Genomic DNA, 26,238 nt, shown 5'->3' with positions numbered 1-26,238 from the left:
CTTGGCAGCCAGGGTGGTCGCCTCTGTGGTAGTCATGAGGTGCAGCTCCTGGTTGAAGTCCTCCAGGTTATCCCAGGAGATGCAGGCCACCATTCAGGGCCTCCTGTCTGAAGGGGCAGGGCTCTTCTCTGAGCTCATGGATGCAAGTCTCCCTGGCCTTAAAATCTCCTGTGCCACCCTCTGCTCCTTTGGCCTTCATACCCCTCAGCAGGCCAGAAAGCCATTCCGTTCTCCACCTCTCCAGTCCAGGTCCTAGGAATTCCCTGGCTGAACACCTACAGGAGAAAGGATAGAGACAAGGGGTCTAAGCAACGATACCTGTTGTCTTCCCGTTTGTCTGTTCAGTGTCGCCCTTCCAGGAACCAAGGAGGCCAGAAGCAGGTATTTAGAGTGTGTGCTTGAGGATGGTGCCCCAGTCACATCCCAGGATCCACCCTCCTACTCTTTCCTCAACCACCTGCACTCTTTCCATTCGGCCTGATCATGGCTGACCTCAGACCATTGGATGCTTAACGTAATATCTTCAGGTTACAGCTTGCACCCTCAGGCCCCTGCAGGTGTGGCTGGCATTGGTCTACATCCCCAACAGATATAGCATGGACCAGCAGTCAAGGTCCTGGACCACATCCTGTCTTCACTCGCATGGTAGCAGAATCCTGCATCGGCGTTGGAGGGGGTTCCCTTTGAGGCTCTGATGACCCTCGTCTCTGATGCCTCAGACCTGAGGTGGGGAGTCCACCTGGGTAATCTCAGCATGCAAGGTCATTTGATTGAGTCACGATCACTCCCTACACATCGTCAGGGAGTTGAGAACGGTTCACCTGGCCTGCCCAGCCTTCCTACCTCACATAAGAAGCAGGATGGTCCAGGTCCTTAGGGACAATACAGTGGCTATGTACTGTATCAACAAGCAAGGTTGTCTGCCCTTTGCCAAGAAATCCTCAGGCTCTGGGACTTCTGTGAACAACATGACATTCATCTCATAGCCGAACACCTCCCTGGGTCCAGGAACGCCTTCGCAGATCAACTCAGCAGGACCATTTCATCTCATCATGAGCGGTTCCTCCAGGGGTGAAAGTAACTTACAGAACTTACCGGTACTGCTGGAGTGCTGAGGGGGTGTGGCCTCAACCGGAAATGGCGTGGCCTCAACTGGAAAGAGGCGTGGCCTCTCAAGATTTAAAGGCCCTGGGGCACTGGCTGTGGCTGGGAGCCCCAAGCCCTTTAAATCCCAGCCCTAGCCCGGCTGTCAGAGCTGCGGGGACAATTTAAAGGGCTCTGGGCTCCCCGCTGAGGAGCCCAGAGCCCTTTAAATCCCGGCTGCGGAAGCCGGTGTGGTCCGTACCGGCTTACTTTCACCTCTAGGTCCCTCCTAGAAGTGGTCAGCATCATCTTCCAAAGGTGGGGGACTCCCCGGGACCTGTTCACATCCAGGCAGAGCAGGAAATACCATGTTTTCTGCTGTATTCAGAGGCTCAACAGAGGCTCTCTGTTGGATGCTTTTCTGTACCTGATGGCTTGGCTGCTGCATTGTTAAATGCAGAGGAGCAGGAGTGTGCTTGTCCGGTGTCCAACAGGTCCTGTGGGTAGCAGAAAACCCTCCATCAGAGCTACCTACCTGGCTGAATGGAAGCGGTTTGCCTATTGGACATCGGATAAAGGCATTCGGCCCAAGCAGGCCTCGCTACAGTTAATCCTGGACTACCTTCTGGATCTCAAGTTCCAAGGCCTGTCCCTTTTCATCTAACAAGGTCCCCTTGGCCACTAACTTGGTCTTCTATCTGCCTCTCGAGGGCAGGCTGGTTTTCGCCCAGGACATGACTGCCAGATTCCTTAAGGGCCGCAAGTGCCTATACCCACATGTCAGGGACCCTGTCCCTCTGTGGGACCTGAATCTTGTGCTGTCATGGCTCACGGGACTCCCCCTTCAAGCCTCTGGCTTTCTGCTGTCTCCTTCTCCTTTCCTGGAAAGTTGTTTTCTTGGTTGCAATAACATCTGCCTGCAAGGTCTTTGAGATTAGGGTACTTACCTCAGAACTGCCCTATACAGTCTTTTACAAAGACAAGGTCCAGCTGTGGTTGCACTTAGCTTTCCTGCCCAAGGAGGGCCTCAGTTTCGTACAGGCCAGGACATTTACTTACTTATTTTTTTCCAAAGCCGCATAAGTCAGAGGATGAGCATAGGTTGCATTCCCTAGATGTCAGGAGGGCGCCAACCTTGAAAGGACCAAGCCATTTTGTAAGTCCATGCACTTGTTTGTCACAGTGGCTGACAGGATGAAAGGTTGTCCGGTGTCTGCTCAAAGAATCTTTTCTTGGATCACTGCCTGCATTCGCTGCTGCTAGGATCTGGCAAAGGTGCACCCGCCAGCGATCGTAACCGCCCATTCAACTGGAGCACAAGCCTCTTCGGCAGCTTTCCTAGCTTAAGTGCCTATCCAGGACATCTGTAGGGCCACCTGGTCGTCCCATTACATACCTAGCTGTAGGGCCATCAATGTCCACGTCCCATTACATACTTACTCAGAAGGCCTGGGATGATGCTGGCTTTGCTAGAGCAGTGCTGCAAGCTGCAAGACCGTAAACTCCGAACCCACCTCCAAGAATACTGCTTGAGAGTCAACTAGAACAGAGTCGACATGAGCAAGCACTCAAAGAAGAAAAAACGGTTACCTACCTTTTCATAAATGTTGTTCTTCGAGATGTGTTGCTCATGTCCATTCCTTTACTCACCCTGCTGCCTCTGTCGGAGTTGCCGGCAAGAAGGAACTGAGATGGTGTACGGCTGGCGGCACCTAATAGACCAGCGCATGAACACGGCCATAGCCGACCTTACAGATACTGTGAAGATAGAAATCTCCAACTATATACATGGATGTGCACACACCTAGAATGAATTGGACATGAGCAACACATCTTGAAGAATAACAGTTAACGAACAGTAGGTAACCAAGTTTTTTTAATATATATATTTAATACCATTGCTTATCTTTATTTTTCTAGTTACGGCAACCTCCTGTTAAACGTTTGAGACTAAGAGGGGATTGGTCAGATACAGGACCAAGAGCAAGGCCTGAGAGTGAACGAGAAAGAGATGGTAATGTGTGGTTATTTTAATTGTTGTTTCTAGTGTTCCTGAAATATATAAAGTGTTAAAACATAATTATCTGCAGTTTTTAAGGATCCATACCAAATTTTAGAATATTTCACTTATAGTTCAACATAAGATGAAAAATGTTGCTGTATTGAATGTAGTAAATTTTAGGTCCTGTTTGCATTAGGAAAATTCTCATCAGTGCAGTTAATAGTTTAGGTGCACCGTATCTGTGTGAACTAAGACTTACTGAATTAAGGTTACACCAGTGTGAATTTCCTTCATATAGATATGGCGTTACTTTTTGCTAAAGCTACAAGAGGAAATACTGTGTAATAATTTAAATCTGGGCTAGGAATCCAAACAATAGTGTTTCAGTCCTGATTCATTAGTGACAGTCGCCAAGTCATTTAATTTTGATGCCTGTGCTTCCAGATCTGTAAAGTAGTATTACACAGTTGCTGGACCCAGAAGCAGTTAATACAGGCGGCTAATGAGTCCAAAAATTGCTTTGCCAGTAATAAAGTAGGGTCAGCAAATGGTGATCCTGTTGAATTTTTAAGTTAGAAAGGTTGGAGAAAGTTGCTGTCTTTCGTTAATGACATCTTCCCCTTTAGTGCATTTTTATTTGCATATCCATAATGATCTCTTCTCTCATCTTCACGTCTGTGTGGGTTGTTTTTTTTTTGTTTTTTTTATACTCCACACTTCTATAGGCACCACTCATTTTTTAGCTTTATTTCTTACCACATCACGTCTTGGCTACAGCTCCTACTTGGTTCTTGCTCCTCACCTTCTGTCTGCATCCTCTCCTCTTGGCAGTTACATTTTTAAAAAAAAATTTCTTGTTACTTTTTTCACTGTTCTTCTCTTTTTAGTTACCTGCTTTCTTTTATCAGCAATGGTCTGGCTTGAAAAGATTTTGAAAAGTGGCTATGCTAGTTCCCCTTCTTCCTAAAATCTGTCCTTTTTTTCTCATCCCCTCCTTTCAGTCTTCTCTTCCACTCACCTCTTCCTACTTTGAAAAACTACTGTGTCCATCTCTTTTTGCCTAAAACCTTTCCCATCACCTTGTAGTCTCTCTGTCCCTCTAGCTTCTCACATAAACAGTCACTTCTCATCTCCAGATGATCGGAGGTTTGAGAGGGATACTGAAAACACTCTCTCATTCATCCTACTTCCCTCCTCTGCAGCAAGTGTTTTTAGAACCAAGCAAAACTAGCAAACATTAGAAAAAGAGAAGCAACAAAGAAAAATGAAAAACTCCAGTTCTGGCTTGTGGTGTGATTCTGACATTTCTCTCCTCGTCCTCGGGGCCATTTGTCTAGGCAGCTCTCAGGTATTCAGAGCAATGGCAAGTCCACTTATCTTTTTGCTGCCTCAGATGTCCATTCTTTTTTCAGCAAAAAAAATCTTTCAAACATTTCTAAACAATTGCAGAGTTGTTTTATTTTACAAGAATTACAGGAGTAACAGCTTAAAGTACAGCCTTTCCTTTTTTGTGTGCTGTAGACACCTAGGCACATGTTCCAAATCCATGGCTAAAACGTCTTTAGGCACATGAGCCTAGCAACTTTGTCAACAAGAAGTTCAGGAAAAAAGTATCGGGAAATGGGGTGGGGGGGAATCAAGAAACCAAGAAAATAATGGAAGTAAATTCTGTGAAGCTTTGAGATAAAAAGATATGCTTTAAAATTGTCCAAAGGTTTAAGTATCTTAAAATACATCACAAGCTTTGCTGCTTTTTGCCCCATCAAAAGACTGTTCAGGGTCACAGGAAGACACTTGTATGTACCTCAACACACAAACCTTTGAAAATTAGGAAAACTCATGTTTTTGCAGAAAAACCTTTTTTCCCCTGTAGATCTATTTTCTGTTTTTTTGTTTGTTTGCTTGCACTCAATGTGAATTTAATTGCTGAATATCCTTTTTTTAAATCACGCTGTCTCTACACACCCACACTCCCACCCACCCACCCCATTATCCAGGGTTTTCAGAACCCAAAGCAGTGGTAACTTTCCTGTTTTTCTCCAGGCAGTGTCAGGAATAAATCAATGGGGACGCAGTTCCTCCATCTGATATGATTAGGGTCCTAGTTCCTCCATCTGATATGATTAGGGCCCTACCAAATTCATGGTCCATTTGGGCCAATTTCACTGTCATAGGATTTTAAAAATAGTAAATTTCATGATTTCAGCTATTTAACTCTGAAATTTCACTGTGTTGTAATTTTAGGGTTCCTGACCCAAAAAAGAGTTGTGGTGGGGCGGGGAGGGGTTGCAAGGTTATTGTAAGGAGGGCTACCCTTAATTCTGCACTGTTGCTGGTGACAGCGCTGTTTTCAGACCTGGGCAGCTGGAGAGTGGCGGGTTCTGGCCAGGAGCTCAGCTGTGAAGGCAGAGCCGCCACCAGCAGCAGTACAGAAATAAGGACGGCATGGTATGGTATTGATACCCTTACTTCTGCATTCCTAACTGCAGAACTGGGCCATCAGCAGCCACCACTCTCTGGCCACCCAGCTCTGAAGGCAGCAATGCAGAATTAAAGGTGTCATGGTATAGTATTGACACCCTTACTTCTGCACTGCTGCTGGTGGGGTGCCGCCTTCAGGGCTGGGCACCCAGCCAACAGCTGCCACTCCCCGTTCGCCTAGCTCTGAAGGCAGCGCAGAAGTAAGGGTGCCAATACCAAGACCCCCCTAAAATAACCTTGACCCCCTGCCCACAACTCCCTTTTGGGCAGGACCCCCAATTTGAGAAACATTGGTCTTCCCCATAAAATCTGTATAGTATAGGGTAAAAGCAGACAAAAGACCAGATTTCACTGTCCATGACTCATTTTTCATGGCTGTGAATTTGGTAGGGCCCTAGATATAATTGATACAAACTACTTTTTAATTAGATTTTAAGCATGTGCGCCAAACACACATGCATGCTGTCACAGTAGGTTTCAGAGCATCTTAAACTTTTATATTTACCTAAGTTAAGATGGTTTCAAGGGATCAACAACTTGGCTTCCAGATGCCAACTTTTATCCAGCTGATGGGGAATTTTAAATGTCAGATCCTTGCCCAAAGAAAACTTCCTTGGACTGCTCCCAAGCACACTTTATAACTAACCTTTTTATACATTTTCTCCAAACAAAGCACATACAGTAGAACCACAGAGTTACGAACTGACTGGTCAATCACTCACCTCATTTGGAACCAGAAGTATGCTGTCAGGCAGCAGAGACCCCCAAAAAAAGCAAATACTGTACAGTACAGTACTGTGTTAAATGTAAACTACTAAAAAATAAAGGGAAAGTTTAAAAAAAAAAAGTTTTGACAAGGTAAGGAAACTGTTTCTGTGCTTGTTTCATTTAAATTAAGATGGTTCAAAGCAGCATTTTTCTTATGCATAGTAAAGTTTCAAAGCTATATTAAGTCAATGTTCGGTTGCAAACTCGAAAGAATAGCCATAATGTTTTGTTCAGAGTTATGAATAACCTCCATTCCTAAGGCTTTTGTAACTCTGAGATTCTTCTGTAACTCATAATAGCCCCTAATAGGCTAACAATTTTCCTAGCAATAGCCAATGACAATTCATTATTCTCATTATCAGCAAAGCATTTCTAATCATAACAAGAATAAAACTTACATCAGAGGGGCTTAAAACCAAGGTCATCTGTCAACACATTCCTTTTATTTTCATGAAACCTTAACCTCTGTCTCAGCCTCCCATTCTGATTAGCAGAGCTGCAAACATGCGGATGTGTGACCTTGTCTCTCAGGGCCTAAGATCTTCCTTGCTATGTGGTGATTGGGTTTCAGTTGGCAGTGATTGAACATACAAAATGGCTCACTGCAGTACTGCCAAATTCTGGGATACATGCAGGTATATTAAATTCGGGGACTACAACTCCACCCACCTCATTTTGCCTGTCACCGAGGTTGTCTGTCACCCAGGTTGTCTGAATATTTCTTCCCTTGTTACTCCATAGGTTTCCTTTCTTCTCTCCATTTCACTCGGCCCCCTATATGAGCTATGGCTAGTTCAAAGATGCTGCTTTCACTAAGGCTGCAGCTTCAGCACCTTGACTCTCATCTGTTACAGCTAAATAGTGGTTGATGTGCTGGAGACAGCAGCTACATTGTATTAGTTAGGAAAGTGGGTGAGCTGAGACTTCTGTTGTGCTAAATTATCTGTTTGTTACCTCATCCTTCCACCTTATATCCATTGCCTTTCTTATCTACCCTCCTCCTCTAACCCCTTCACTTGTTCTGGTGGACTCCATCCCATCTCCTGATTTTCCTTGCGCTCATGCCCTACCTTACTCTTCTCCTTAACTTCTTGCTCTCTTCTGGCTTTTCCCCCTCACAATACAAAAATGCTTTAATCTCTCCCATTTTACAAAACGAAACCTTGAGCCCAATTGCCTCTCCAACTGTCACCCGATCTCCTTTAATCTCTAAGCTCATTGAACGCACTGTTTACACTTGCTGTCTGGAGTTCCTCTTCAATCCAACCTCTGTCCCTTGCATTCCACTGAAACCACTCTTGCCAAAGAAAATGACTCCTTCGTAGCTACAGTTCAGAACCTGTTCTCCATCCTTTACCTTCCTTGACTTGTCAGCCACTTTTGACACAGCTGACCATGCTCCTCTTGGAATCATGTCTGTCCTCTCCTGGTTCTCCTCCTACTTCTATAATCACTCCTTCATTGTGTCTTTTGGACAGTCCTCCTCATCTTCCTTTGATCTTTTTTCAGGGCTTCCATAGGGCTCTGTCATTGGTTCCTTTCTCTTCTCCCTCTACCCCTTGTCTCTGGCTAATTTCATCTGCAAATACAAATTGAACTACCATCTCTATGTTGACAACAAAGATCTACCTCTCTTCTGCAGACCTGTCTCCTGTCCAAACTAAAATCTTGGCTTGTGTTTCCAACTTATTCTTGTGAATGTCTTGCTACAAGCTCAGTCTGTAGAAGAGCTCTTAATCTCCCTCTTCTGCCCAAGCCCCTTTCTCAAACACTGCGGACAACATCATCACCCTGCTGGTCACTCAGGCCCATAACTTGGGTATTATCTTTAACTCGGACCTCTCTCTGGGTCTTTACATCCAGCTTATATCTAAATTTTGCTGTTTTTTTTTCTGTATAACATATCTAAAATTACAGCCTTTCTGTCCATTGACACAGCTAAAACTCTCATGCAAGCTCCCGTCACGCATCTTGGTTACTGCAATATCCTTTTCTCTAGCTGTGACAAATGCAGTTTTGCCCCACTCTTATATCCATCCAGAATGCTGCTGCAAAGATCATTTTCCTAGTCTGTCACTTTGACCGCGTTACCCCTGTCTTTGAATCCTTTCACTGCTCCTCCTTCTTTATCACATCAAACATAAGCTACTTGTCTTCATTTTCAAGGGCCATCACAGTCAATCGCCATCCTACCTGTCATCTGTTTTGCTATCAAGCTGTCAATATTCACCTCAGATTTGCTGATGATGTCAGCTTCCACTGGCCACTTGTAAAATTTTCAAACACCCTCATGCTTTCTCCCATGCTGCTTGCCACAGTTGAAAGGCATTCCCTTTAAACATTTGCAAAGCTACCTCCTTATCCACATTCAAATCCTTCCTCAAAACTCTCCTTTGTCATGGTTCGTATAAAATGTTTTACAAGGGTTTAATTGCAAGTTTGCTGAAAACTGCCTGTCATGCTGACCAATATGTTGTCTCATTGTTTCCCTGTAATCTCCCTGTTTATCTATCCATCTCCTATATTTTGTCTTATGCTTAGTCTCCACCCCAAAGAGTTAACAGTCTGTGTCTTTGTTCTGTGTGTTTGGCATCTAGTACAATGGGGTTCTGGTGCATGACTAGGGCTTCTAGGCAATATTGTAATACAAATAATATGTTTAACTGTGGTCTGGAATACAGCATCTACTAACCTGGATACATGTCAGTTGTGCAACAAGTGAAATTGGTGGAAATTTGAATTCCCTCTTGCCACTTACATTAGATAGTGGAATAATCAGTAAATCACTTTTCCTGCTTTGAAGGTATTATCTAGTAAAAATGTCCTGTTTAATAATAAATAAAATCGTAATAATTGTGGGAATCTGAAACAGCTGACCTCTCAACTTTTCTAACAAGTGTTCAAACTGAATACAGTAGAACTCAGTTACAGAAAGTCAGATATAGGGAAACTCCAATTTAATTGCGAAGCAGAATGAAAGTTGAGGTTTTTTTTAGTTTACCACGTTCAAATTGCAATATGAGTTAGAATAACTTAGTGTTACTCTGAAAAAGTGATTTTACTCTGAGGATACCAATCTGTATAAATTCAGTACTGTGTTTTTATGTGGAAAAAGAAAAGGGTCTCTTGAATTCTTTACAAAATTGCCGATAAAATTTCAATATCTTTATTTTTACAGGGGAGCAAAGTCCTAACGTCTCACTGATGCAGCGGATGTCAGACATGCTATCAAGATGGTTTGAAGAAGCAAGTGAAGTTGCGCAGAGCAACCGAGGACGAGGAAGATCTCGGTCTAGAGGTGATAACTTATTTTAGAAAGGAGAAACCGAACTGTTGATAGTACAAGGATTTTTTTTTTTTTTTTACATGGAAGAGGGAGGTTGGATGTACAAGATCTTTTGGATTGGAAGCTTTCTGGGGCACAAACTGTAGTTTTAGTATATTTACAGTACAGAACATTTTATGTTTGCAAAATATTAAATGGTCATACAAAAGGGTCTTTCTCTAAATGTGCATTTGCTATTTTTTTTCCAAAGGTGGAACCAGTCGACCAGATGCCTCCATTACTAGCAACATACCACCAAGTGCTGAATCAGAGACTGCAATGGAAGTGGATGGTCCTGAACAGCTTCCATCCTCTTCATCCTCTACAATGTCAGCACAAGCTCCCTCAACATCTTCCTCAATAGAAACCCCCCCTTCCACATCCTTACTATCCTCACCTGACAATGAACAAAGACCATCTTTGGAGGCCTCTACTCATCCTACACTCCATCAGTCTGGTGAGGAGAAATCCATCCAATATGCCATGATTTATCAAATTACTTAAATAACAAACTACAATTTTATTTTTGACACATTTTTTGTAGTTGATTTATAGTCTTGTTGAGGTCATGCATGTCATGAGTGTAGATTAGATATTTCTATTGTTACCAGATACTCTCAAGTGTGGCTATAAAGAAATATACTTTCCCAAAGAGAGAATCTCAAGGAAAATTACTAATCTTGTTTTTAAAAATTATATTTTTTGGGGGAGGAAAACCCTATATCTTGTATCGTTTAACTGTTTTCTTCATGGCATATAAGTAGATAACCTTCCCCTCCTGCTGAGATTTGGCTGCAGTAGCTCCAACACAGTGAATAGCAGAATCTGTCATCTTTTGCTCATCAATGGAAATCTGGACTGTTATGTCCCTTTCAGCCAGTATATAGACCCAGGACCTATGGAAGCCATGCTAGAATCAGCTAGGGCAGTGTTGCTTTGCCTGTTGAAAGTATCTGGATGGACAGGGCTCACCTTGTAAAGTATTCTGCTCCATTTAATAATCTAAGTTCTATTTTCACTTCTAATATTGTAACTGAAGTAGCGGCATTGTCTTAAATGGAGATTTACATTTACATTGACGTAAATGAAAGGAGAATTTAGCCTAGTAGTTAATATCAATGATCTCTTTGTGGGAGAGAGCTACAAGGCTGAGGCACACCCCTCTACACCAATACGCAGAAGAGGCACTGTTTGTCCTGGATCCCTGTGCGTGCATAGTAGCTGGCCAGGGATACCACCTGCAAGAGGTGTTGCCAACTACCACAGTTTTCTCACAAATCTCTCAATAACTGGTGTGTTTCCTAGAGCCCCAGCTACTAGAGTCATGTGTTTACATGAGAATCTCAGCTTACTTTTTTTTTAACTGAAAGTTTCTAGTCTTTATGGTTATAGAGAAAAGCTTGAAGATGAGATCTGAGTGCACCCAAAAGGTTGAGAAACTAGAAGGCAAATAATCCCTGCCCTCCGCCCCCATTATTATTAAAAAATCTCATGATTATTTTTGAGGCTTGACTTGTGATTTTTGAAAATCTGGGGCAGGCAGTACTGTGTAAGGTCCACCCTCTCTCTTCTGATACTTATTGCAGGCATTGTGTGTTGCTGTCCTTGGAGGAGATGACTGATTCCAACTCTCCCAGGCCCTGAGTGGATGTGCTGGGATGAGGGAGAGATGAAATTTTCCCCATCTCCCAATCTTCTTTGACAAGCAGCCATAAGAGGAAAGAGAGAGTGCCATTCAGTGTGCTTTGGCTGCTACAGTCAGACCCTCTGGGACATTATCAGAAAGGGGCAGGCCACCACTGCTGCTTAAAAACATGGAAGAAAGAGACGTTAAAGATATAAATGGATGTTTATTAAAGGTAATTTTAAAAAACTCCAAAACATTCAAATATGCCAATATTAGTCTGGTATCCCAGTTAACTTTCCCTAAAGCAAACAGCAACAATTTTACTCAGTGCAACTGAAGTGTGGTTCATCTCTTCTAATAAATGAGAAAGTCAGGAACCCATTTTACTCAATATCAGGGGCTTTCAGTTACCTATAGCTTTTGCACACAACATATTGATGCTGATACTATGACAACCAAGGTTTATATTCACAAATTGTCAAAAGCTCAAGGGTTCTGCTATACATAAAATGCAGCAGATTTCAGCTACCCTCATGTGTGATACAGAGAGATGGCCACCAAAGTCTACAAATCCTGGTATTGATCTGACTGTCATTTTGCTTTGTTCATTATATGTCACTTTATATTGGGGCCTGTCGTCCCCATGGCTGCACCTGCTGTGTTAGAGAACCACTGCAGGCTACTTTATTGAACTCTGTGGGTTGCATAATGACAACTGTTATAGTGAAGCTCCTCCTGCATTATGTAGTTCTGTACCAGCATTTTTCTGACATCTCTTCTACAGAATGCGCATTCACTTGAACAAATTTTTCCTTCTGTATTTTTCTGAGTAAGTCTGAAACTTTGGGTAAAAGTTTCTCATGCCAGTATGTGGAGTCCAACTGATACCATTATTTCCCAATACATTCCCCTTCTCTCTCTCTGGACCACTTCCAATGTCAGATTCCTATCAAACAGGGAACTAAGCAACCTTCACCAGAAAAATTAATGGAAGATTGCTTCACATCAGGTTTGAAAGATCATATGACTTTTGAGGGCAATGGACATTTTAAACCTACTGTATGTTTAATGAGATCTTTGACCACAACTGATTAGGATTTCCATTTTTCGTCTTATCCAGAGGCGTTTTTCTTACAGTGCTCCTGAATTATATGTTCAAATATTAGTTCAGTTATGAATATGAATAACCAGCATCTCTCCTGCAGGAGTGATTACAGTAGTAACTTATTGGTCAGGAATAACATGATTCACTGAGATGGTTAAGTTGCACATAGAGAGGTGTTGTTACAAAGAGGGAGAAAAATTGTAGACCTTAACCTTTTGAGGATAGGACAAGAAGCAATGGGCTTAAATTGCAGCAAGGGTGGTTTAGGTTGGACATTAGGAAAAACTTTGTGTCAGGCTGGTTAAGCAATAGAATAAATTGCCTAGGGAGGTTGTGGAATTTTCATCGTTGGAGATTTTTAAGAGCAGGTTAGACAAACACCTGTCAGGAATAGTCTGTATATTACTTAGTCCTGCCATGAGTGCAGGGGACTGAACTAGATGACCCCTTGAGGTCCCTTCCAGTCCTGTGATTCTGTGGTTAGTATCTACAGCTGTACCTGCTCACTCAGAAAGTGACTTGAAGTAAAGAACATTTAACTGTATGGTGTTAAATGCTGAAAGATTGCTTTTAAAAAAATAACCCAGAATAGTCCCATATTCATCAGAATTTAAAACCAAACTCTATTTATATATATTTTTAATCTATTTATTACAGATCACTTGTAGAACACCATACCTTTAGAGTTAGTCCCACAAACATGCAGAAGATACATTCCTTGATCGAAGAAACTTAGTCTAAGATAGGCAAGACACAGAAAAATAATGAAGGAAAGTGAATGGAAAACTTATTGCTGAGGAGAAGACAGGAAAGTTTCCTAGGAGAACTTGGTTTTAAGGAGACATTTAAAGAAAGAAGAGGGCTTTTGGCAGATTGAGTCCAGGAGGGTGTTCCAGGAGCAAGAGGCAGCTACAGAGAAGGCATAAAGCTGCGAAGGAGGAAGTGGTAGCAGTAAAGGAGGAGGAATGAAAAGGAGACATGGAGAGTGAGAAGGGAAAGTAGAAGGAAATGAAGAGTGAGGTGTAGGAGGTCTGTTGAATCGTGAAGGGATGGAGAATTTAAGAGGCAGGGTGGTAGGCCATGCAGTGGTGTGAGTGACAGGAGAGGAAAAAGAGGTCTGTAACAGCAGTATTTTGAATATAATGGTGAAGAGGAGAAAAGGCAAACAGAAGAAGGTTGCAAAACCTAAAGGGAAGAGATGATTGGGTGAGGAGAGTTGGAAACCTTGAGAGGAAAAGCCAAAGATGATCCAGCCATCAGTTTGGAGCGAGCAATGATGGACGTTTATTTGGGGTGGACAGAAAAGTTTTAGTGAGTGTTAAGAAACTGAGGGCAGTCACCAAAATGTTGTGGATCAGAGTGACTTTCATAGAAATAGAGCATAATTCATGAGGGAACAGGAGAATGGACTATTAAGCAAGTAACTTTCACTGTTCTGTTTTATAATTTTCTACATTTCTTTCAGGCACCTGAAATAACCTCCCCTGCATCTGACAAAGTGGGTATTCACCCACGAAAGCTTATGCTCCAATACGTCTGTTAGTCTATAAGATGCCACAGGACTCTTTGTTGCTTTTAACCTCCCCTTTGAAAACCAAAGATTTTATTACTGTTTATTTGAATCATAGTACATATTTAAGTCCTTTGCATACTGTGTTGTCCTCAAGGTATATCATACAATGAATGCCTGACTTCCTATTTAGAAATACTCTTGCTCTTTTATATTTTGAAAAACAATCTATAGAGACAGTAGCCAGCACAAAAATAATACAAAATGGGATCTTTGTCACATTAGCCACTTCATCTGAAACTTGTTTATATTCTGTTAGAGAAGTACAGTTGAAACATCTCAAATGTGTTGTTGGATCATTGTTAAAGCTCCTGTAGTGAGACAAATCACTGGAAACTTTTAACTTTAAAATTGAAATGAATCTTCTGTTTCTTTGAGCGAAATCATAGCTTATAATGATTTTTATTGCCCTGTCACTTACAAAAAGTTGTTAAAGTGGGTATAAAATGAACATACTAGTTTCGGTTTTTGCTCTGTCTCACTCAACAGAAACTAGGAAATGTCCATTATTGTGATGGTTTTAATATTAATTTTAATGTGCTGCTGTTTTAAACTAGTGATAAATTGTAAGCTACTCAATTTTATACAACAGCCCATGTATAAAATGTTAATCAGACTTTATTTCCATAAACTGAGTGGCAGAGAGAGACACACACATTGATCATGTTTTTGGATACATTTTCTTTGTATTAGATGGTCAGATTAATTGGGACAAAATTGAATCCATAGGTTTGTCCCGATTTTAAGCAAGCTCTACCTTATTTTGAACTGGGGAAGTGCCATTGGCATTTATTTTGTTTTCTGACTCCACTTGCTGGCAAGCTGAACTTCTGCTTGAAGATTCTGACTGCTTTTAAAAGATTTAGTAAAGCAGAAATTCATAGACAAGAAAAATCGGTCCTTTTAAAATGTGAGGGGTAACTTTTTAATAACTTTTAAATAACCATGATTTCTGGGCTAAGCAGAACTGAATCCTTTAAACAAATACTTGAAATATCAATTTTAGCCACAATTGAGAATTAATTTAAAAAATAATTAAAACATACTTGGAACTTTGATTCCCCAAGTTACTAGGTTTTCTGTTATTTGACAACCCCTCCTAGCATATCTGTTTTGCATTCTGGTGTCCTTTTGGATATATATTTTCCTTTTTCCTTCCTATTACATTTCATCATCAACCACCAACTGATTGGTTGGTTGTAACATTTAGAAGTGAAGTTAGACAAGGGACACTGGAACCCAAGACCAGAGGAAACCTGAATAGAGCAAGGGAAGGAGGAGAAACAATTTATACTCCAGGGTAGTAATGATCGATTTCAGCAAGTACCAATGAATCAGAGATGGGCCTAGTACCTGAGGAAAAGTGTTTAGCTGGCAAATAGTAGGAAGAGGGCATGGTGAGAATAGTTAAGTATTTAAGATGATATCTAAAGAGAGAGTAGTGCTAAAAGGCCAGTAGCAGGAAACCTTGGTGATCCTTTTGAGGTACCTCTTTATGGATCTAGTTAGCAGTGTTTCCAGTTTTTTTTTTTTTTTTTAAGGTTCATATCTGGGAGTGTATAAGTTGAAGGCTACCAGAAAATAGTTAACAATATTAAAAATTGCTGCTTTCTGCTTGAACATCTATCACCCCTGTCCATAATCCCCTTCCCAGGTATTTTTTTTCCTAATGACAGGTGGAATTATATAACTATTTGGTTAAAATGACATTTTAAAATAAAACCATTAAAGTAAGTGTCTTTGAAGTTTTAGCTCATGGATTAAGGTTGCATAACTTTTTCCACTTACTGAGAGTACTAATTTGGTTAGGCATACCAGGAACATGTAAAAAGATGAATTCAGGGTTTTTGTTTTATTTTAAATCTAGGTATATTTCTTTTTTAATTTTTCTTCAGTTAATCGCTTAAATGGTTGGGGTACAGAGGACAGCATGTAGCATGAAAACTGAACTTCATACGTCCTGTGATTCATGCATTTAGAAAGGGAAAAACCCAAATTTAAATAAACATTTTGTTTACGCTTCTAATTATTGCACTTTAATAAGCTGCCATATAAAAGAAATACTTGGCTTTTATTCCTCATAGTATCTGTTGCCTTGCTTTTCAGTCATTTGTTCTATTGATTGTATGTTCTATGCCTTTTTCTTTTACACCTTTTTTTTCCCCCTGTCTGTCAGAATTTTTGGCACCTGAGTTAGCTATACTCCGTAGGGGCCTGCAGCGACTGAGGCTTAAGAAGGCTGAACAACAGAGACAGCGAGAGCTAGCTGAGCGTTCAGCACCACAGTCCTCCACCTCTGATCAGTCTTCCCCTAAGGGCTCCTCACAGGACCCTCAGACTTCAGGTTGTCATTTGTCAAGGTTTCTTAAGCAGCTGATGTAGTTATAGTTTGTGCTGCTATTGTTTGCTGAGATGCTTCCTCTTCAGAACAAAACAGTGCACTTGCTGCTTATTTTTACCTTGCGTGTGGTGGTGTTATCACAATTAGATACACACTAATGGCAGTGTTACTATATTTACTTCCCTAATATTGTTGTGATACATAGTTACATTTAAGTAGGTTATGAATAGTAGGCTACAGCAAATTTTGCCCAAATAGGATCACAACTTTCCAGAAGGAAGCTGAGCACTGCACATAACCAGAAATGGAGTTGTATGAGCAGCACTTGTTAGAATAGTGAAAGTTACTCTCATCTAGATGGTGCAATATATGTTGACACATAAGCACCCAGGGATACATCCCCATGCTAAAGGGGACTGTGTCAGTGAGTCATGTTAAGACTTTATTGACTACATTCTGGGCTTACTGGCGATAAACAATTTCACAGTAATGATGTAGTAATCAAAAAGCATATATAAATATTTTTGCTTCACTAAAAATTTCCTTCAGAATAGCATTTGCGCTATGCTCATTGCAAAATTACCTCTAATAAAAGGATGCTGTATCTTGGCTTCCAGCTCTCTTCCTTTTAAACTTATTCCATATCTTGAAATAGACAAAGCGATGCAGAACTGGAGTTAGATGGTGACTGATAGATCAGTAAGTATATCGGATATAAAAATGCTCATTATATCTGATGTTAATTTTTGACAGGCATGATAAGGAATTGAGAAGATCTCTCCTCTCAGTTCTAGCTCTCATGTACAATTGGTGCCACTCATTTATTTATGGGAATATTAGGAGTTTGAAATAAACCTTAAGGGCTTGCTGTCGTCAACTCAAGAAATACCTGTTCACCTGATCTTGTCTAAAATTCTCAGTCCCAGAAATAATTACAAGTTAATAGCTGTTATGAATGGGGTTCACCAGAAATGGTCTGTAATCATGAAACTTGTGTATATGCAGCCTTAAGTTTGTCATTCCTGAATCATGAATGCTTAACTTCGCAGATTTAATATTCTCTTAATATACTGTAGTTTTGCATGGCCTCTTTTTATTCTCTTTTTAGGGCCAAATTATGTCACCCATATTCCCCTTGAGTAACACGTTGCTCCATCAGTAGTTCCATTGAAACTATGAGTAGGGGTTACAGAATCTGATCTTTAACATTTGCCTAGAATATTTGGGTAAGTGGCCCCAAAATATCAGAAGAAAAATCAGGTTTGCCTGCTGTGATGCTGAAAAAGATGCCTCATGCACAAAACTGTTTACAGTGCCAGGTCACATGGAAAACTTTATGAACCCCTTGTCTCCTTGTGTGTTGAATGAGGCATGGCTTACTACTTTCATACTGTGGTCTTTAATTAGCTATGCATGCAAGCACAGTGTAGCCTTCTATCATTTAGAGTGTTGAAATATTTTTAACAAGTTCCATCATTTAGCTAATTCACAAGTCTGAACTCTTAACTCATGTAAATTATAGAACTCTTAATTCAGCCAAATCAAAAACTATTTTCACAAGAACACAGGCACCTTTATTCCTGAAGAAACTATTTACCTGCCAAATTTCAACTTTCTATCCCTCTTTACCCATTACTTTCTCTCCTCCCCACTTTTGGCACTTTTATAAGTGGAATAGCATTTCTTTTCAGTTTTTCCTTTTTTTAAAAAAAGCACTCTTTGGGCAGTGACTGAGCCTAGACTGTTCATTGTGAAAGATATATGTTTAGAAAGCTATACACTTCTGAAAGCAGAATCATAGAATGGAAACACTCTGACAATATTAGCTATGACTGTGGCTAGTGCTCCAGCTAGAATATGTAGATATTGAATTTAGCATAGTTGCTATCATTGGAAACTTTTCCATGGACAATTTTCAAATGGGTTAGAAGTTGGAGACCCAGACCCTGGGGGACTGTGTGTACATTCTAGTGTTGTTGCTGACACCAGTGACCGTCTCCTTGACGGTGAAAAAAGGCCAGTAGAGCAGGAAAGATAATGGTGACCGTAAGAGCAGTGGTCTCTGCCCTGTGGCAAGAATTCAATAGCTACTCCTGACAGGGAAAGCCAGGACAAAGGCAAACATCTTATTGGCTGTTGTGCTTGTGAAAAGAGAGTGCTGGCCATTATTCCTCTGATGGACTGAACACCAAGATTTATTGACCCAAAAGACAAACCTTGACAGACAAAGCCAAAGCTAGCATTTATATTCTTAGTCAATAAATATTAATACTAATTCAGAGATGAAGTGTGGGATTTTCACAAACACCAAGTGCTAGCCTAGCTTTACTCATATTGATGTCAATGATAAAATTCCTATTGACTTCAGTGTACAAAAAGTTAGGCCAGGACTCTGCTTTTGAAATTCCCATCTGGAGACTGATGTATGTATTACTGTTACTTTGGGTATGTGTCAGTGTGCATCAACATTCCTTGTAAGCTGCACAGCCATGCAACAATCTTGTATATACAGCACAAGTCAGAAACCATGCCATGTTTGTTCTCTGTGGCCCCAGCAGGGCTGTGATGTGGCCCTGTAAGAACCTGCTCCGTTTGTTCCCCCTCCCACTGTGACAGTGCATGCAGCTCTGCCTCTTCACTGATGGGTGTGTGGGGGGGGAGAGGGCTTCTATCAGTATCACGGACACAGTTGGGGTTTCCCTTGTGCAGGACCTCAGGTAAGGGACCTGGCTGAGCTCTGTAATGGCTAATCAGGTGAGCAGAGAACACCCCCCCACAGTCTTGCCCACCTGGCAGTTCAATACAAGAAATGTGTCCATTACTGCTGCTGAGAGGTGACCTGGGAGGGAACTGTGGCCAGGAACCCTTTGTGAGAACACCTGGCGGGGGGAGGTCTGAAACCCCGGCCTGGAAGAGGTGTGGTCTGATGCCTCAGACTCCTGGCCAGGCTCCTAAGATGACTACTGTGGAGAAAATTCTGGGGACAGGGTCCCATGTGAGAGATTGGGGAGGACACTTTAGGGCAGCATCTCCTGCACACTCTCCCCATCCCCAACCCTATGTATACACATCCCTCACTGTTTGAAAAGAAATAAAATGATGGTGCTGGTGGCAGGGAAAGCTTGCCCAAGGACAAATGTAGTGCTTAGTGTAGTTTGTAGCCCACTCAGTGCAAAAAAAAACGTAGAGAGAACATTAGTGTGGATTCCACTGTTGGTGTGCATACATATGAGACTGAAGATTTTTAAATATCCATTGGGGTTGCGCATGTGCCCTGTGTCGTCTCATGCTCCCATGCAAGGACATCAAGAGTGGACTGGTTTTGACCCTCCCATAGTTCCCTCTTACTGCATGTAGCAGCAAGATGGAATCTTAGTGAGTGATCCCCTAATTCTTAGCTTCCAAAGGAATTCAAGGGAACAGCTTCTACGCCTGATATTTCCCAATCCCAAAGAAGAAGGGGGGTCTTTGTCCTATGCTATATCTAAGGAGACTCAACAAATACATGTGCCATCTCAGGTTGAGGATGGTAATGCTTGTCTCCATCATTCTATCTCTCCAAATTCAAGACTGGTTCATATCTCTTGACTTGCAGGATACATACTTTCATATCACATCTATCTGGGCCACAGGATGTACCTCAAATTCACAATAGGACCCAACTAACTTCCTTTGAGTGGTGGTACCTGTATGTGTTCCACTGTGATCACACAGGTGCGCCATGTGCCTGAGGCAGAAGATTTTTGCTAGCAGAATCTTAGTCCTCATCTGTGCCCTCCTTTTCCTCATGCTTTAACCAATGTTATAAGGGATGATGTGGATCAGCACCCTCTCCAGTTCCTTTCTGCCACTGCATGGCCTGAGATAAACCCTTCTCTGTCCATGAAGTTCCTCTTTAGTGTTTTTCCTGTAAATATTGTAAAGATGGTTCTTATTAGATCATTTTTAGTGGTGGCTTTTATGTTATCTAGCTAGTTAAGATTCAGGGGTTCCTCCCCTACTTTTCCCGCCTGTTCCTCATATAGAGTGACTATTATGCTGAAATTTCCAGGCTTGAAGAATGGTAGTTCCTGTGTCAGGGCTTTCCTGATCAGCAATGACTATTGGAAGTGCTTCTGCTGTCTTGGAGAATATCACATAGCTTTAGTTGATCTTTTCCAGCTGGATCTTTCAGGTACAGGAGTATAGAGTTATAAAAGATCTGGTGGATCATGCAATGAGGCCTCAGTCTGAACTCAGCCAGCAGAACCCCCGTACAATGGGAAGAGATGCTTAGGAACCTGCCTCCTAGTACTATGATCTCTGACATGGGTGGACAGGAATAGAGACAAGGCCTCCTCAGGCTCATCATGAAGGTAGGAGACACTCTCAGAAAGCTAGAGAGAAATCCACTGCCATATCCCAACAAAGAGGCATCAGCATGGACAGGTCTATCTACACCAGCTCAGATGTTGCCTAGGGAGAACAGTCCCTCAACCTTCCACAAGTGGAGACAGATAGATGACCCCATAGGGGATTATCATTCTTTCAAATCCTGAGTTTCCCATTTTCCTGGATGCAGTCTTTACTAAGTTGATCCTGATTCCATCAGTCCAGGGATGGTATGAAAGGAGAAGCTCATTCCCATCCCATCCACTAGCTGTGGGAAGTCAGCATCCACAGTTCTGATGGCATTATCGTTCAAAGCAGCATCTACCTTTTTCTCCTCAGGGGAGTTTGGATGTCACTGAGGGACCTTCAGAGACAGAATGTTCGCCCAGACAGAAGATTCAGAATTTCCTGGGCACTCTCAGAATCTCAGAAGACAAGCTACCTTTGCACTGATATTTGATTCCTCTCACAATCTTATGGGGGCCATGGGATTCATACAAAAGCGACACTGAATCAGTATGGTCCAATCGAAAGTTGCAACATCCTTCTCTCAGAGAGGAGCTTGAACTTCCGCAGGAGCCGGTGGAAGAGGAGGGAGAAGAGCTGGATCCAACTCTACTGTTCGTCTCAACAATCATATTTTAATCTCCTGTTGAGGCGGTTGCTCCTGCCTCACCTTCTCCACCTGATGACTACAGGCAGTTTCAGGATTTAAGGAGGATTGCTGACACACTGTAGGTCCCGCTGGAAGAGAGACCTCACAAGCCCCTGGATATCTTAAGAGTGTTAAGCCTAATAAGGTATTAATGAAGTCATGTTGGAGCCCATCAAAGCTGTCTGGGCCAGTAATGGGCTCCACTCTTAAGAGGACAGATAAGATGCTTTGTACCAGACAAGGGCACAGAGTTTTTATTTCCATGCCCTGTCCCAAATTCTTGAGTTATTACAAGCTACCACTGAAAGGAGTAAGTAACATCAATCATGCTCTGCTTCCTCTGCCAGGGAGGCTAAATATTTGGAATTCCTTGGGAGAAAGGTCTTTGCCTCAACCAGCCTGCAGTTTTGGATTGCTAATTACTAGGCATTAATTTGTAAATATGACTTTGTAAATTTGATGAATTGCAGCAATTAATCGGCAATCTCCCACAGGGGGATAGAGCACAATTTCAAGCTCTTATTGAGGAGGGTAAGTTGGTTGCATTCTCTCCATGGCAGAGTAAATGCAGCTGACGCAGCCTCACAATTGATGGCAATGGCTATCGTTGGTCAAGAATCCTGGCTTCATTCGTTGGGATTTCCAAGGGAAGTTCAGTCTACAATGGAGGACAGGTGGTAACTTTGATGGCAATTATTCAGTGAAAACATGACAAGACTTACACTCTATGAAGGACCGAAGGGCAACCTTCTGCTCCCTGGAGATATATACTCCAGCACTGGAGAGAAAATTTCATAGACTAGAAGCCTAGGCCAGCACCACAACCCCTTTACCATCAGAGGGAGATGGGATATGAACAGCCAAATTTAAAAACAGGACCCAGAAGACCAAGCATAATGCTCCATCTCCTTCTAATCACAACCTCCTGTTTAAGAAATTCTTTTGATGAGAATCTTTGAGAGCTGAGAACCAACCCAGTTGCCACCTGCTTCATCTGAGAACTGTTATACCCATTTTGGTGGCTGCTTGACTTGCTTTTCCCATGCTTGGTGGATGGTAATAGACAAATGGATTCTTGACATTATTCATTTCAGCTCTGTCATAGAATTCCTCTCCCCCTCCAAAACTCCCTTCCCCATCCCTTTTCAGGGACCACTCTCACAAGAAGATACTTATTCAAGAGGTAAACTTTCTCCTCCAGCAGGGAGACATGGAGCCAGTACCTGCTCAATATCGGTGGAAGGGATTTACTCAAAATATTTTTACTCCTCTCACGGGAGTTTCCTAAGGTTCATTGTAGGTCTGGACCATTATAAATATAGGGTGCTCCCCTCTGACTTAGCAACAGCACCAAAGGTAATGTCAGTTGTAGCAGTGCACTTTTGATGCCACAGATCGTCAGTCTTTCCCTACCTAGGCAATTGTCTGTTGACAGGGAAATCTTATCAGGAGATATCAAGAACATCCTCATCCCTGTTCACTAGCATCACTAGGACTCTGTGTCAACACAGAAAAATCTGTTTTAGTTCTTAGACAGATTGTAGTTTATTGGAGCAACCTTGGACTCTTTCAACATCAAAGCATAACTCCCTAAGGACACATTTCAATCCATAAAAAATCTTGCTACTCAGCTCAGACAGAGCCCGCAAACATTGGTTTGTTAATGCCTCATCCTCGTATGTCACATAGCATCCTGCACTTAATGTGATGCCCTTTGCAAGACTGTACCTCTGTTGCCTATAGGCCTGGTTTCTGACTCTCTTTACCAAGCAGGGAAAACATGTAAATATTAGTCTCCCTCCTTCCCAGGGTGTGAGATTCTCTAACTTGGTGGGAGAACAGAGACCATATATATGTGGGAGCCCCTTTCATTCCCCTTCCACCTGAGAAAACTTCAGTCACAGATGCTTCTTTGTTGGGATGAGGCACCCATCTCAACAAGCATAAAGCACAACTAACGTGGACTCCCTAGGAGTCCAGGGTGCACATAAATCTCTTTGAACTGAAGGCAGTCCAAGAGGCTTGCAAATAAAAGATGTGGAGAAACTGGAGAGGATCCAGAGAAGAGCAACAAGAATGATTAAAGGTCTTGAGAACATGACCTACGAAGGAAGGCTGAAAGAATTGGGTTTGTTTAGTTTGGAAAAGAGAAGACTGAGAGGGGACATGATAGCAATTTTCAGGTATCTAAAAGAGTGTCATCAGGAGGAGGGAGAAAACTTGTTCACCTTAGCCTCTAAGGATAGAACAAGAAGCAGTGGGCTTAAACTGCAGCAGGGGAGGTTTAGGTTGGATATTAGGAAAAAGTTCCTAACTGTCAGGGTGGTTAAACACTGGAATAAATTGCCTAGGGAGGTTGTGGAATCTCCATCTCTGGAGATATTTAAGAGTAGGTTAGATAAATGTCTATTAGGGATGGTCTAGACAGTATTTGGTCCTGCCATGAGGGCAGAGGGCTGGACTCGATGACCTCTTGAGGTCCCTTCCAGTCCTAGAATCTGTGAATCTGTGAATTCCTTCCACTAATACAAGCTCAACACATTCACAGACAACCTGACTCTGGTATCCCCAGCATGCTAGAATACCCTCTCTCCTTAAAGATGTTAGGTCTGTCCCTTATCTCTCTATAGGTGCACTTAGTAGCTCTCAACACCTGATTTAAATTTGATGTTTTTAATTTAAACCAGATTTTAATGATTTTGTTTAAATATTAATACATTTCTTTTTATAAACCTGTTTTAAATGAAAACTGAATTTTAATATGAAATATTTTAAGACCTAAACTTACTATAATCTTTTAAAACATTTTAAACAAAAAATAAATATGCTGACTCCATGAGCCTCTATCAAAAACTGAGTTAAAGGTAGCTTTTTGATATAAAGATAGAATTGAGGGGGAAACCTCTGTCTTTTGAGTTGAGCTTTATAAAGATGGCACAATAGGTCATGTATTGTGTTAAGAGCTTGTTTTGTTTAATAACAATATGTTTTATATGCTATTTTGTGGGCTTTATTAAATTCCTGTTACCATCCTAATGCAGCTTGACGTAAATCATGAGCAAAGAGTTAATTCTCTAGGAAATAATCAATATATCATTCACCATTTTCTAACATATTAAAATGTACAATTAATAAGAATCTGAAAATATTAAGCTATATGATTGCTTAAATAAATGTATAAAGTTATAGTGCACTCTGCTAGGTAGCAACAAGATGTACCAAATCTAGCTAAAGGCTCTATTTAGTTTTAAATCAAGGTGATTTAATGGTTTATATTACCTAATGAGAATACATCTTTCTTTAGAAAATAACTGAAGTACAAGTGGAAAAGTAGATTAAAATCAATTCTTTAACTTGAGGCTTTCTACTTGGTGGTTTAAATCTCCTTGATTTGAATCATTCTAGCCTGCTGGGCATTGAAAATGGAAATTATTAGTCCAGGATATCTCTTGAACTTGCATCTTTTCCTGCTTTTCCCAGTTTCTTCTCATGAAATTGTTTTGATCTAGGTGGGAAGTCTCTTCCCTCCTGAAGGCAAGAGCTATATATTTTCAATACTTCCTGCTTCTGGGTGGACATGCAATACTGAGTGGACATGTATTCTTTTGATATCTTGGCACTTCAGGACCCTGGTGGTGCACAAAAATGGGGGTAGAGGGAAGAAAAGTTAACCAACCGTTTCATAACCTTTAGAAAAAAAAATGGATCTAGAAAGGGGCAGAGGTTTGGGGTATTGGAGGTGGGTTTTTTTTAAACAGAACTCTCATATACACTGTCCTTGCTTGTAATTACAAATTGTTAGCCACAATATCTCTAACTGAAATTATTCCCTCTTTTCTCCCTCAAAACTCACTTTTGATGTTCTCTCTAACAAAGCAATATAATTCATTGTTGCATTGTTTCTTACACACAGTAAGCACCTTTGCCTTGTTAGGTCATGATTGAGATGAAGCAGTATATTCAGTTTTCTTTTTTACGCAGACTCTTCTTTCAGCTCCTCACAGTAGTAGAAGCCTAACCTTTGTTGTAGGTTGTAGATACAGAAAACATATTGCTCTCATCTACAAGAGCAATCTTTTGGTCTTGCTGATCCCCCAGCTAAAGTACTGCAGTTGCAATTGTGGCATTTCAGAAGCAGAATGTGTTACCCATATTTGACATGTGGTTAGCCTTTGTCCATTTTTATGCAATGAAAAGTGTTTTTATTTTATATAGGGTCAAAGCCTGAAGTCCTTACTTCAGTTTTTACTCAGCCCTCAGGGAAAGCACCTTTTAGTTAGATGTTGTGCTGGAGTAAGGACTTTTTTAAAAACTAACCAGGGAGTCCAGTGTTTGATCTATAGACATTTATTTGGTGTCCTTTGCTATACCATCTAGATGCTATACAAAATTTAAAAAAACAGAACTTAGGCATTTTCCACAATGCAGAGAGAATAGAATCCCAACCTGTTGTAGCGATTAACCCACCCATTTCCCAAAAGCCCTATACATATCAGTAATAATGAAGATAACTAAAAAGATGTAATCTAAAGATTGCTAACCTCGGGCTCTGAAAGGAAGTAAATTCTGCAATCTCTTTTTTGAGCACTTCTGCCACCATTCTCCAGGAGTTCCACCTAAGAACTGATAGTGAGCATAAAGCAACTCATCAAAAATCTTGCTATGATATAGGGAAAAGAAACTGTCTTTGAGGTTGAGAGAATGCACCATCATTAGTGATTTAAGTGAAAGCTTCCTGCTGTAAGGGAGTGACTGAAGTACTCATAGCCAAATTCTCCGCTACTTAAAATACCAGTATCTAGAAAAATGGCTCTGTTAAATTCTCTAATATGTAATAGAGAGTGCATCACTTTGTGTAACTATTTTCTTGCACAAAAAATAAAGCACAGACAAATATGTATTTATTTAAC

The 26,238-nt window shown here is 41.3% G+C and overlaps 1 protein-coding gene across 12 annotated transcripts in view; it reads left to right on the top strand.

Annotated features, from left to right (window-relative positions):
- The window catches only part of DCAF6 (DDB1 and CUL4 associated factor 6), a 173,021-nt gene that overhangs the window by 74,415 nt on the left and 72,368 nt on the right, over positions 1–26,238 (top strand). For 7 of the 12 annotated variants that reach the window (XM_050957258.1, XM_050957247.1, XM_050957298.1 and 4 more), the window contains exons 8-11: positions 3,004–3,097; positions 9,513–9,632; positions 9,871–10,116; positions 16,138–16,305. In XM_050957258.1, the coding sequence (XP_050813215.1) occupies positions 3,004–3,097; positions 9,513–9,632; positions 9,871–10,116; positions 16,138–16,305 (628 nt within the window). The remainder of the gene's footprint in view (positions 1–3,003; positions 3,098–9,512; positions 9,633–9,870; positions 10,117–16,137; positions 16,306–26,238) is intronic. The other 5 variants (XM_050957326.1, XM_050957316.1, XM_050957307.1 and 2 more) reach the window with 1 other exon arrangement.

Source organism: Gopherus flavomarginatus, chromosome 1, assembly GCF_025201925.1.
Source record: "Gopherus flavomarginatus isolate rGopFla2 chromosome 1, rGopFla2.mat.asm, whole genome shotgun sequence".
In the NCBI taxonomy this organism is placed as follows: Eukaryota; Metazoa; Chordata; order Testudines; family Testudinidae; genus Gopherus; species Gopherus flavomarginatus.
The sequence above is the reverse complement of the archived record's forward strand: the minus strand, read 5'-3'. Positions and strand labels throughout refer to the sequence as shown.